Genomic DNA, 14,759 nt, shown 5'->3' with positions numbered 1-14,759 from the left:
TACTGATTTGGCAGAGTGTTAGACTATAGACCAGGGTCAGGGGATAATCGTACACATTAGGGAGAGTGTGTGCCTATATAGGCAGTATGGAGACTTACAAGTCATTCCTGCTCCGCTAGGGATTCTGGGTAAAAAATATGCAAATCTATTCTCCAGGATGTAATTAGGAGAACAGTGCCTCTGTATGCCGCCCTCTTAAGTTTATTGACCAAGCCATTGACCATAGTGGGTGAATATACAACCAATATACACGTACCATAAAAAAAAATCACAGACAGGTGAAGTTAAAAAAAACATTGCTAATCTTGTGACAGTGACACCTGCTAAGAGGTGGGATACTGTATATTCAACAGTGATTGAACAGTCAATTGACAATTGGCCAAGACTAGGGCCTGGTTCACATCTGCATTCATTGGGGACCCCCAAATGGAAACCTATATGCATAAAAAAGTGATTACCTAGACTATAATGGGGTCAGTGTAGTTTCCGCATGACAAATGCCAAGAAAAAAGTGCTGCTTGCAGGACTTTTCTCCCCACATGTTTCGTGCGGAATCTGAGTGGAAACCACATGGACCCCATTACAGTCAAAGGGGCCCATGGGGTTTCAAGGTAACTGCTTTTTTTATGCATGTACATTTCCGCTCAGTGGGTCCCTAACCAGACTCCCCAAATGGAAGACAGATGTGAACCAGACCTAAGAATTTTTTAGACTTTGACAAGGGCAACATTATGAAGGCTAGTTAGGTTAGAACAGCAACAAAACAGCAGGTGTTATAGGTTGTTACCGACAACTGGTGAGCTCCATACAGTATTGTGGGTGCCTAATGCTCATCAAAGGTCACGGAAAATTTAGACTAGTCCATTTGGCCTGATCTGAAAGTGTTGATGGTGTTTCCAACAAGTAGTGAACTTGAGGAAGTGTCACGTGTCCAAAGCTCCTCAATGGTCCTGGAAAATGTAGACTAGCCCATCTGGCCCAATCTAACAGGAGAGCTACTGTAGCTGAAATTACTGAAAGATTCATGCTGGACATCTTCAGAGATCTTGTGAAATCCATGCCTTAATAGGTTAGATCTGTTTTGGTGGCATGAAGGGGCCTACATAAGATTAGCAGGTGGTTGTAATGTTGTGGCTGATCGGTATATGTTTAGATTGCGAGTGTTCGTGTTTGTTGGGAAACAATTGTACATTGTATCATATATATTAATAAGCCTGGCTGGTTTCATAGTGTCTGGATATCATATTCAGAGGCTTCCATCTGTGCTCCTATCTGACTCTCGCTAGAGCGATGCACTGTGGGAAATTCTTAATTTGCATCATATCTGTTCTATTTGCATCTTATCAGTTCCCAGAGCCCATGTATGTGGCGCACGCTGAGCTTTTGATGTAGAGTCAGTAACAAGAACTTTGTGGCACATAGATGTGCTTAAAATGCCAGTCAGCTCTACTCTTGTGTGATTAAGACTCGAGTACAGACACCGTACATCAGGTTTGGGATACCTGTGGCTCTCCGGCACATACTGTGACTTGTACCTCCACAGCTGCCGCCGAGCTGCAAGGTGCCCATAAAGGCTGAACAGCTGACAGAAGGCAGATATATTCAATGTAACACTAACAATTTCCTTTTTATACCATTATTCTTGTCCATTTTCTTTACTCTTGAATTACAGTTTCCACCTAAGGTTGACAATGTCAATTTTCCAAACTTGAAGAGTCTGTCACCAGAACCCGACATAACAACCCAACCCCACAGGTTCGGGAAACTTAAATCAAGTGGTATTTTCTCCTTGTGCCTCTTTTGCCCAGTTAATGCCTTATTTTCAATATGCAAATGAGCACTTTGGGGCAACAAAAGTGTTGCTATTGCTCCAAAGAGTTAAATGGAAACATGCCCATTGCTCAAAAGAGCTCATTGATATACATAGGAGACTCTGCCACAGATGCTGCCTAAAATCGTCCAAGACAAAAGTCATGCCGAGAGGACTTTTCCCTCCATCGGTTTCAGGATAAAACTGGAGTAAACTTGGCGGACCCCATTATATTCTATAGGGTTCGTTAGGGTCTGCTCGTAACCATTTTTAAGTGGACAGGATCTACGTCTTTCGAGGTCCCTAACAAAAACTATCTATCTGTTATGCTAGTGTAACCTTCTATCTGTTATGCTAGTGTAACCTATCTATCTGTTATGCTAGCGTAACCTATCTATCTGTTATGCTAGTGTAACCTATCTATCTGTTATGCTTGCGTAAACTAGCTATCTGTTATGTTACTGTAACATATCTGTTATGCTAGTGTAACCTTCTATCTGTTATGCTAGTGTAACCTATCTATCTGTTATGCTAGTGTAACCTATCTATCTGTTATGCTAATGTACCTATTTATATGTTATGCTTGCGTAAACTAGCTATCTGTTATGCTAATGTACCTATTTATATGTTATGCTTGCGTAAACTAGCTATCTGTTATGTTAATGTAACATATCTGTTATGCTAGCATAACCTATCTATCTGTTAAGCTTGTGTAACCTAGCTTTCTGTTATGTTACTGTAACATATCTGTTATGCTAGCGTAACCTATCTATCTGTTATGCTTGTGTAACCTAGCTATCTGTTATGTTACTGTAACATATCTGTTATGCTTGCATAGTCTATCCATCTGTTATGCTAGCGTAACCTACCTATCTGTTATGTTACTGTAACATATCTGTTATGCTAGTGTAACCTTCTATCTGTTATGCTAGTGTAACCTATTTATCTGTTATGCTTGCGTAAACTAACTATCTGTTATGTTACTGTAACATATCTGTTATGCTAGTGTAACCTATCTATCTGTTATGTTACTGTAACATATCTGTTATGCTAGTGTAACCTATCTATCTGTTATGTTACTGTAACATATCTGTTATGCTAGTGTAACCTTCTATCTGTTATGCTAGTGTAACCTATTTATCTGTTATGCTTGCGTAAACTAACTATCTGTTATGTTACTGTAACATATCTGTTATGCTAGTGTAACCTATCTATCTGTTATGTTACTGTAACATATCTGTTATGCTAGTGTAACCTATCTATCTGTTATGTTACTGTAACATATCTGTTATGCTAGCGTAACCTATCTATCTGTTATGCTTGCGTAACCTAGCTATCTGTTATGTTAATGTAACATATCTGTTATGCTAGTGTAACCTATCTATCTGTTATTTCTAGTGTAACCTATCTATCTGTTATTTCTAGTGTAACCTATCTGTGGGGCTGGGTTGACATGCTGGGTTCTGGTGACGCACTCCTTTTAAAGGTGTTTCTTGTTCTTGATATTGATGGACTATCACTACATCACATCACTATATCACCATCAACATGGATGACCATATAGCAATGAAATTGGCCAAATGGAGACAAAGTGGCATGAAGTTTGTCTAAAGCTACTGCCATTTTGATGGGGGAGATTAGCCGTGGTCACTGGTGGACTCTCTCCAGTAGGATATTGAGGGACTACCATAGCAATCCATCAGTCAGCAGACCCATTGACAACCACAAAACTGAAACCTTACCTTATTTAAAGGGGTTATCTAGAACCTAAACGTATTTGATACTGATCTATCCATACCCTTACCCATTCTGAAGATTTCAGCTCTGTAACCTGCAGGATTGTGAATGCAGCTCTACAACGTAAACCATAAGTGTTCTGTCCTATAGATTCTACCTACATCATTCTCTATGGTAAAGGCTGGTGTACAGAATCCTCTATCACTTCTTGTTTTATCTGGTCTCGTCGTATCTGGCCGATTAACTCCTAAGTCTTGGAACTTTTTTGGTTTTTTCTTTTAAAACAAAATATGTAAATTGGGAAGAATTGTCATTGTCGTTGCCACAGTAACTCCCTGGGAGTTCTGCCAAGCCAGTTACTGATATATTGTATCATGTTGTTACATTATCGGTGTAAGAAAACTATCAGCACAAAGGAAACTATTTAACAATGAAAATAAACATCTGAAAATGTCTGAATTTCTGAAAGCTTAACAAGCAGACTCCTCGTGTCTGTATAATAAATCCAACGTACGAGACGTAAAGGATTGCAAAGCAAGAGACACATTAAACTGTCTCGTGTCTACGACTTTAATGTTCACCAAACTATAGGATCTTTCTTGAGGGGCGACCATTCGTGGTCATCAGACCAATGGGAATAGATTAGTAGATTACCTATAGATTAGTCAAGATTAGAAAATATGGCGGCTTTCAGATTAAATCCTTGGGTCACGTAGACCTGCGGCAGTTCAGTCCCATTCCCATAGCGTTCAGGAGAATGAGGACCCACATGTCCTATAGGTGAGTGAATTGCACAACCTATTCTCCATTCATGGCTATGGGGCTTCCAAACTGGAACCCAAAGAGGTGACATGGAGCACAGGTCATGGCGCGCACTTGTATTTCATTCACATGTAAGAGACATTCATAGGGGACTTTGGGGTCCCTGTCCTCCTGATTGCTGGGGTCCCAGTGGTCGGACCTCAGCGCCGGACACTTATCATCCCCTATTCTCTCTTTAGTGACAAAACCCATGTGAGTGACACAATAACTGAAAGTCAGTGGATCAAAGTAACCTCTTGGGTGAGGTCGTGAGGTCCCAAATCTTCAAACATCTCATATGATCCGAGATAATCAATTAAACTTCACTATACATGTATGTAAGTTCTACTTATTCATGTATGTCCATGTTCTCCTACCATTCGATGGTGAAAATTGATGGTACCATTTGATGGTGATGGTTTGATGGTGAAAATTGTACCCGATAAATGAGACAATCTTGAGGGTGTGAGTCAATATCCACTCGGAAACCAGTTTTTATTTTGGAAAAAATATATATGTATTTTTTTAATGAAGATCTATTGATCCTAAACGGAGACAACTAAGGTCCCAGGATGGACAGAACGTCTTGGATCAAGAAAAAGAGGGACACTAGGGAGACACGGATGGACTGAGTTCAATAAGAAATGACCCCACAGTGATATACCATTGAAAAAAAAAAATGCTGATCATGGAAATCATGTTGAAATTGCCAAGTTGGTGTCCCTTGAGTAGCTATTAATATGGATAGTGCTGATGATACAAAGTGACTATCGTATGTCAAAGGAGACCCTATGGACCAGATTTATCAAGACTGGCAACTAACTTATTGGAAGGGACAGTATTAGACAAAGTGGGGCCATAGGCAAGTTTAGAAGTGGGACCATAAATTCTAAGAGACACCCAGTCGCAGAACTACTGTGACGGTCCAGGGCAGATGGTCTGAACCATGATTGCTTCTACGTGACCGGGGCTATCAGCCATTTATGAAGGAATCAGAGTCATTCTGGAGTCGGTGGTTTGGCTTACTGACTCCTCAGCCCTACTTTCAACTGCAAAATTTTTAGAATGTTACGAATTCTTTGGTATCATTGGTTACTGCTCGTAACTTTTTTTTTATTTATTTAGCATATCGCCCTAACCGTTCAGAACTTGAATTGTATTCCATTCCATTGTGAGCACCATTGAAGCTCCCAGCTGTCATTTTGGGTAGGGATTGATATAGACAGTGCCAATAATTTAATGTCTTAGGCTCATTCACACATCAAAAAATGAAGAGGAATTTGAGGTGGACATTAGAGATGAGCGAGTAGTGTTCGATCGAGTAGGTGTTCCATCGAATACTACGGTATTCGAAATACTCGTACTCGATCGAACACTACTAGCTGTTCGAAGTTTAATGTTCGATGCAGAACCACCGTTGCTTGGCAGAATGCTATACAGTCGGCCAATCAACGCTGGTTCTTCTCTTACCTTTTCGAAGTCTTCTCCGCGCTGCGTCCCCGCGTCTTCTTCCGGGTGGAATTCACTCTGCCTAGGCATCCGGCCTTGGCAGAGCCGACTGCACATGCGCGGGCATGCACGAGCATACACACGCATGTGCAGTCGGCTCTGCCTAGGCCCCGATGCCTAGGCAGAGTGAATTCCACCCGGAAGAGGACGCGGGGACCCTTCGCCGGGAGAAGACTTCAAGCAGAATCCAGCCCGACTGTCACTCGTGGACTTGGTAAGTATGATTTTATCGAATGTCGCGTACCCCTGAAACGAGCATTTCCCCCCATAGACTATAATGGGGTTCGAAATCCGTTCGAACAGTCAAACAGTGAGCGGCTGTTCGAATCGGATTTCGAACCTCGGACACTTTAGTGTTCGCTCATCTCTAGTGGACATCCGCTCCAGATCCTCTTCATTTTCTGGCCCCTGGCTCCCCATGGTAGAAAGCCAATGCAGAGCTTTCGTAGCTGAATGAATGGGAGTCTCGAGCCACGGACTCCATGGCTGAAGCAAGAGGCTCATTTTTTCAGCATCCTGCTGTGATATTTGTCTTCCATTGAAAACAGATGGGAGGCAGGATCAATGCCCTCACTTTGGGGTCGTATCCTCCCCCAAATCAGCTGCACATTCCAACGTGTGAACAGGTCCCTAGTGCCTAAGATCTTACCAGTTATGGCTGAGCACTTGGAGAGGATGATTATTTCTGCTGTATCCGTATTGACTCCTATTTCCTTTCTCGCACACTCGGCTAGCCGTACTATTTAAACAATTACACAAGGCAAAAATATTCTAAAAGTAGCTGGCAATAGTTCACAGACAAGTTAATTTAGCTGATTTACATGTTAAATACATTTCCCATTAAAAAGACGCAATCTTATTTTTCTACCGTTTTTTTTCCCTTTAGCTCCGGAAGGCGGTAATGGACCATATCTCAGATTCTTTCTTGGAGACAAATGTTCCCCTGCTGGTTCTTATTGAGGCTGCAAAGAGCGGTAATGAGAAGGAAGTGAAAGAGTATGCCCAAGTGTTTCGCGAACATGCCAACAAATTGGTCGAGGTAAGCCTTTGTTTTATATCAAAAGATCACCTTTCATGTATCTTGTAAGGTATTAAGGTTGCGGACGGGCCTAATGGTGTTATAATGAGAGGCGCCAAGTTAACTCTCAAGTTATTCCATTCTTCTAGTACGGACAAAGGGATGTTTTTGTTGTGTGTAATGATTGCCATTTTTGGATACTTATATAATGTAGCCATTGGGCCTTTGATATCCTACTTTACCGAACAAGGGAGCCAGTTCCTCAATAGGCCCAGGTATGTCATCAAAATAGTGTAGAATTATTTTATTGTATTATTTTTGCATTTTTTTAAATTTTTATTTAATATTATATATCTTATCAGCGCTTCCCGGAGGCTTTTTCGATCTAGGGGCTGTAGATGCTTTTCTTAGCCTGGGGGAAGGCCAGCTTGCTTGACTGCTTATATCCAACCTTATACAAGCTGTGATGTAAAAATAAGGCCTATTTATTCATAGGCTGTCTCTTGGTTCCATCTTTCATACAACGTTTCTGAAGGAGGAAGATTTACTAATATTTATAGTAATAAGAAACTGATGTTTTGTAGAGTGCTGGAGACACAAGGAGAGGGAGCATGAGAACAGAAGATCTGCGGGGCATTCTAGTTCTACAGGCCATTGTTGTTATTCAATCAATGAAAACAAAAATAAGTGTTGATGGTTTTGGTTAAAGGGAGTTTCTTCCCCATACCTAGCATATCACCCAGCCTCTCAGATAGATAGGTTAGGGTCACCAGAACCAACATATAACCCCAGCCCTGCAGATAGATAGGTTAGGGTCACCAGAACCAGCATATCACCCCAGCCCTGCAGATAGATAGGTTAGGGTCACCAGAACCAGCATATCACCCCAGCCCTGCAGATAGATAAGATAGCATCACCAGAACCAGCATATCAACCAAGCCTCCCAGATAGATAGGTTAGTGCCACCAGAGCCAGCATATCACCCCAGCCCTGCAGATAGATAGGTTAGGCTCATCAGAACCAGCATATCACCCCAGTCCTACAGATAGATAGGTTAGGCTCATCAGAACCAGCATATCACCCAATCCCTGCAGATAGATAGGTTATTATCACCAGAACCCAGCATATCACCCCAGCCCTGCAGATAGATAAGATAGCATCACCAGAACCAGCATATCAACCAAGCCTCCCAGATAGATAGGTTAGTGCCACCAGAGCCAGAATATCACCCCAGCCCTGCAGATAGATAGGTTAGGCTCATCAGAACCAGCATATCACCCAATCCCTGCAGATAGATAGGTTATTATCACCAGAACCCAGCATATCACCCCAGCCCTGCAGATAGATAGGTTAGTGTCACCAGACCTAGCATATCACCCAGCCCTGTGGATAGGTAGGTTAGTGTCACCAGAACAGCATATCACTCCAGTCCTGCAGATAGATAGGTTAGGGTAACCTGAAACAAACAGTATTATCCCTTGTGTCAATATGTAAATGAGTTCCTTCTAGAAATGAGGGTGTTGCAGATTACCTTTTTTGAGCAATGGCAACACCCTTGTTGAGCTCATTTGTATATCGAAATAAACAGGGACTAATTCACGAGGGGAAACAGTGTTGCTTCAGGTGACCCTAACATATGATATATGATAGGGAACATTTGATATGTTAGGGTCACCTGAAACAGCACTGTTTCCTCTTGTGAGTTGGTACCCCCATTGCTAAGATATCACTGTTTGTTATGTTGGGTTCTGATGACACACTTCCTTTAACACCAATGTCATCTAAGTCATAGTCATACAGCGATCCGTGTGCCAGAAAGCTTTACTTTGTCTACTGGGTCCAGTGGCATTGTGAGCACCACATGAGCCTGTGCCATGAAGAACAAGCTAAAATAATCAACTCCTGGTCACTAAAATCTTCTGTTCTCCTATTATTGTTTAGTGTTGAATCTACAGTTGGATAGTTCCTAGAAAACCACCAAGAGTGTGACGCCAGGGATTCCCTATTTTTAGGCTTGGAGGCGCAATGAAAAGTTACCATTTGCCTGAAGTTGTAATTTTGTAGCAGCCATAGGTTGGAGATCCCTACACTAAAGCATTGCTCCAAAAAGAGATGGGATTTACACAGTTAACTCAGTTTTACCCAATTTCCATTATCAAATCCCTTGTAGCATAAAACCCCATCAATTACCAAAAATCTTTTTCACTGGACAAAACAAGTGTAAAAATTGTAAATTTACTGCATAGTATAAAATTAGACTGAGCCGGCTAAGTGGAGACATAATTATGGAGAGATAATCATTTTCTTTGCCATTTAAGAAGAGGAATAAATGTATTTTCTGAGGTAAACATACAGAAAAGTTAATTTTACTGCACCGTTAGAATAAATCACCAGCCGCATTATACAGCGCCATCTCCAGTATTATTTATTAGAAGCTTATCTGTAGTGAAGTTTCGACTGATGTTACTAAGTGATCTAGGATTTATATTGGTTTGTGAAATCTCAGATTCTTGGCTTGTGAATTATTAATATTTCTTCTTAGTGTATTTAGATTTAAGACTTTCACACAAGGTCGGATTATTGGTGAGATCTAGCAATGACCTCGGTTGTTTCACCAGTCCTGACAGTAGATGTTGTCATCAGATGATAACTGATGACATTATAGAGGTGGATCCCCTATTTGTCATCCTATAAAGTTGTGTTCACGTTGGCTTCAGAGCCTTGGATGCAGACTTCATCAGAAATCCCAGGCAAAAAAAAGTTTTCCAAGGCCAGTGATCTCTGCGAGAAAATAATGGACACCCAAAGGTCCCATAATAGTCATTGGACTTCGTTAAGGTCTGTTGTTGTCCGTCAATAGATGGAGCCGTTTTATGGTCCTGTGATAAACCAGAAGAATGGACAGAAGGACACAGATGTGAACGTGCACAAAATTAAAGGCAATCCCCATAATAGTCTTTGGACTTCCTTGGGGTCTGTCATTGTCCATCATTAGACGGACCATTCTTCTGGTCCTGTATTAGACCAGAAGAATGGACAGACCAGAAGAATGGACAGAAGGAGACAGATGAGAACGTGCCCAAAATTAAAGGCACTCCACATAATAGTTATTGGACTTCCTTGGAGTCTGTTGTTGTCCATCATTAGATATACCAGTCTTCTGGTCCTGTGATAAACCAGAGGAATGGACAGAATGACGCAGATGTGAACGTATGCAAAATTCAATGCAATCCAAATATTAGTCAGTGGAATTCCTTGCGGTCTGTTGTTGTCCATCATTAGATGGATCAGTCTTCTGGTTCTGTGATAAACCTGAAGAATGGACAGAAGGACACAGATGTGAACATACACAAAATTAAAGGCAATCCCCATAGTAGTCTTTGGACTTCCTTAGGGTCTGTCGTTGTCCATCATTAGATTGATCAGTCTTCTGGTACTGTGATAAACAAGAAGACAGACCAGAAGAATAGACAGATGGACGCAGATGAGAATGTGCCTGAAATTAAAGGCAATCCCCATTATAGTCTTTGGACTTCCTTGGGAACTGTCGTTGTCCATCATTAGATGGATCAGTCTTCTGGTCCTGTAATAAACCAGAAGAATGGACAGACCAGAAGAATGGAAAGAAGGAGACAGATGAAAACGAGCCCGAAATTAAAGGCAATGCACATAATAGTCACTGGACTTCCATGGGGTCTGTTGTTGTCCATCTTTAGATGGATCAGTCTTCTGGTCCTGTGATAAACAAGAAGACAGACCAGAAGAATGGACAGGACACAGATGAGAACATGCCTGAAATTAAAGGTATAGTCTTTGGACATCCTTAGGGTCTGTCATTGTCCATCATTAGATCGATCAGTCTTCTGGTCCTGTGATAAACCATAAGAATGGACAGACCAAAAGAATGGACAGAAGGATGCAGATGTGAACATATGCAAAATTAAATGCAATCCACATCATAGTCAGTGGAATTCCTTGTTGTCTGTCATTGTCCATCATTAGATGGATCAGTCTTCTGGTCCTGTGATAAACCAGAGGAATGGACAGACCAGAAGAATGGAAAGAAGGAAACAGATGAAAACGAGCCTGAAGCTAAAGGAAATACACATAATAGTCATTGGACTTCCTTGGGGTCTGTTGTTGTCCATCTTTAGATGGACCAGTCTTCTGGTCCTGTGATAAACAAGAAGACAGACCAGAAGAATGGACAGAAGGACGCAGATGTGAACGTATGCAAAATTCAATGCAATCCACATCATAGTCAGTGGAATTCCTTGTTGTCTGTCATTGTCCATCATTAGATGGATCAGTCTTCTGGTCCTGTGATAAACCAGAGGAATGGACAGACCAGAAGAATGGAAAGAAGGAAACAGATGAAAACGAGCCTGAAGCTAAAGGAAATACACATAATAGTCATTGGACTTCCTTGGGGTCTGTTGTTGTCCATCTTTAGATGGACCAGTCTTCTGGTCCTGTGATAAACAAGAAGACAGACCAGAAGAATGGACAGAAGGACGCAGATGAGAACGTGCCTGAAATTAAAGGCAATCCCCATAATAGTCTTTGGACTTCCTTGGGGTCTGTCATTGTCCATCATTAGATGGATCAGTCTTCTGGTCCTGTGATAAACCAGAAGAATGGACAGATCAGAAGAATGGACAGAAGGATGCAGATGTGAACGTATGCAAAATTAAATGCAATCCCCATACTAGTCTTTGGACTTCCTTGAAGTCTGTTGTTGTCCATCATTAGACGGACCATTCTTCTGGTCCTGTATTGAACCAGAAGCATGGACAGACCAGAAGAATGGACAGACCAGAAGAATGGACAGAAGGATGCAGATGAGAACGTGACTGAAATTAAAGGCAATCCCCATAATAGTCTTTGGACTTCCTTGGGATCTGTCATTGTCCATCATTAGATGGATCAGTCTTGTGATAAACCAGAAGAATGGACAGACCAGAAGAATGGACAGAAGGACGCAGATGTGTGTGCTGGCCCTCATGCTCTGCCTGACATTTCCCCAATCTAATCTAGCTCCAGTGTTTATGACTCCATTAGATAACCACAGCATCTTAAAGAAGAACCCCATTGTTCATAGCCATCGAGATCCCTAGGTGAGAAAATAGAGCTTGTGGTTTAATATCCAAATTACAATGTCTACAGTGTAAAAGCCCTCATTCTAAAAACATCCTCTTTCTTATTATCCACAATACAAAATTCCTTAAGACACCGGAATGTTAAATATATAAAACATTAATACGCTGCAATTAAGCTGAATATAACAGGCCGCTTAGCCCGAGAGATAAATGACCAATTCTCATCGGATGTAGCCACCTACGTAGGGGGACAAATTGACAGATGATTCCGTTGCTCTGCTCTACGGCGGCATGGCAGGATCAGCCTGTAGGAGCTTCCCAAGAGTAATATCTATTAAAACGCCGGCTTTTCTAATAGTCGCCTATTCACTAAGGCAGGCCCAGAACTAGTAATCATAGCTCCGAGCCTCGGCTACGACCCTCTACATCATTTCTATAGCTATTAATGCCAAATTTACAAGTTAGCATTTTAATTCCTCCTGCGCTATTGCTTTCCAGCTTGCCGATTACGATCCTTCGGGGTCTTATTTCATTGTCTAGGCCCCTTCATATTGAAAGTGAGAATTTTTGGAATTTTTTTTTTTTCGAATTTCCTCTTTAAACAATTCCGCCATATTCCATTTACTTTGATTAATCTCGCCTTTGTTTGCAGTTGAGAGGTAATTATCAACTATTTGTTTCACTTTAACTTGTTTCCTATTTATAAGGTGATAACTTGAAAAAATATCTTGTACATAAACCGGGGCCCAGAGACAAGCAAATGAATCACGTTTGTTTGGTAATGATATCTGCAGCACTCAGGAGGTAGATTCAGATGATTTGTGAGCCGCCGGTTGCTTAGCAGCGCGTTTCTTTGAAAATAATAATAATAATGCAGAAATGCCTATGTTCCTGTCAAGGTTTTCTAGTTTCTCTTTTCTTCTAGATGAAATACCACAATATAATCATTAGGACATGTGCAAAACGCGTGGGATACATGTCTTGTGAACATGACAGTAATCAGTTTGTAATGTTGTATGTTGTCAAAGTCGGGATGGGATCCTTGTCGTGAATCAGCGGAGAGGGCTGAGAATGTTCTAGATGGTTTATTTTAATGAAAAACAGGCTTAGAGTTTGGAAAACTGGATATTTCCAATGAGAGCTACTTTCGTAAAGTTTCTGAGGATGCGTTTTGGTCTACAAATTGTTCTCATGCATGAAATATTGAAAGCAGCTAAGGTCAGGTTGACACATGGTTGACGAAACATGGAGAGGAAAGTGAGGCAGATTAGGTCAGATTCCTCTCCACTAGAGATGAGCCAACAGTAAAATGTTCTACGTTCGATATTTGTTTCGAGTAGCCCCTCAATATTCGACTACTCGAATCAAATATCGAACCCTATTATAGTCTATGGGGGAAAAATGCTCGTTTAAGGGGTAGGCAACATTCGGTCAAATTATACTTACCAAGTCCACGAGTGAGGGTCGGGCTGGATTCTCCGAGAAGTCTTCTCCGTGCAGCGTTCCCGCGGCATTTTCCGGCTCTTCATTCACTCTGCCAGGCATCGGGCCTGGGCAGAGCCGACTGCCCATGCCCGAACTACAAGCGGACATGCGTAGTCGGCTCTGTCCAGGCCCGATGCCTGGCAGAGTGAATTCAGAGCCGGAAGACGCCGCGGGGAAGCTGCACGGAGAAGACTTCTAAAGGTAGGAGGAGAACCAGCGTTGATTGGCCGACTGTATAGCATTCGGCCAATAAATGCTGGTTCTGCATTGAACTTTTACATTAGAATAGCGAATGGTACTCGATCGAGTATGAGTATTTCGAATACCGTAGTATTCGATTGAATACCTACTCGATTGAGTACTACTCGCTCATCTCTACTCTCCACATTTTGTCCCTATGGAAGGGAATTTGGACTAGAATTTGAACAGAATTTGGAGCTGATTTTTGGAACCAATTAGAAGCTGTGAATTCTGTTGTGTGAACCTAGCCAAAACAAGCAGAAGAACAAAGAACAAAGCCATAGGTAAAAGCCAAAACAGTGAAGCTTTATTCCCACAATGCAACAATGCATGGTGTTCATCTCTAACAAGTCTGGATGGTCAACCATATATGGTCTATGAGGGGTGTCTAGAAGTAAATCCCACCATTAAGATACCCTTTTGGGCCAACTAAAAAATTCAGGAAAGGGTTTCTAGTGAAGAGACAAGCCTTCCAAAGAGGCTGGTCCATGGAAAGCATGTATGAACTATACAATGTATGATCGCTGGGGGTTCAACTACTTGGACCCCAATGATCTATAGAACAAGAGTCTCGAGCACCTGTTCTGAAGAAGATCAGATGAAGTGGTGGTCACAAATGGTCACTTTTACTCTATTCAACATGTAAGGGAATGAAAGTACTTAGCTATCTCTATCAGTTCCACAGAAAATAGATTAAGCGGTAATGGGTGCTCAGGATCAGGGGCTTAACTTGAGTGGGTGCACAGGGAGTAGCCAAATCAGGGCCCAGGAGCTTTAGGTGGCCCATAAGCAATGGAATCCATATTGAGATTTCACCCTCCAATTGGCCCATAAGCCAAGGAGACTCACAGATTACCCTAACCACACTAAGGTTAATTAAACTCCTTAGCCCTGTAACCATTACTATCAAGAATTCGCTGCAGGGATAAGGTAGGGGGCCCGGATAAAAGATTGCACCAAGGACCACAAGACTTTAGTTACACCACCGCTCAGGATCCCATTCTCATAATGATGGGGTTCCAAAAGTCAGACCCCAATGACAACATTGGTTCTATTTTTG

At 41.7% G+C, this 14,759-nt stretch overlaps 1 protein-coding gene across 2 annotated transcripts in view; it reads left to right on the top strand.

The window, feature by feature from the left end:
- Window positions 1-14,759, top strand: part of CTNNA2 (catenin alpha 2) — a 1,647,901-nt gene that overhangs the window by 1,263,662 nt on the left and 369,480 nt on the right. For both annotated transcript variants that reach the window (XM_075261702.1, XM_075261694.1), the window contains exon 9: window positions 6,744-6,896. In XM_075261702.1, coding sequence (XP_075117803.1) covers window positions 6,744-6,896 — 153 coding nt within the window. The remainder of the gene's footprint in view (window positions 1-6,743; window positions 6,897-14,759) is intronic.

Source organism: Leptodactylus fuscus, chromosome 1 (assembly GCF_031893055.1).
Source record: "Leptodactylus fuscus isolate aLepFus1 chromosome 1, aLepFus1.hap2, whole genome shotgun sequence".
In the NCBI taxonomy this organism is placed as follows: Eukaryota; Metazoa; Chordata; class Amphibia; order Anura; family Leptodactylidae; genus Leptodactylus; species Leptodactylus fuscus.
This window is presented reverse-complemented; position numbering and strand designations above follow the sequence as displayed.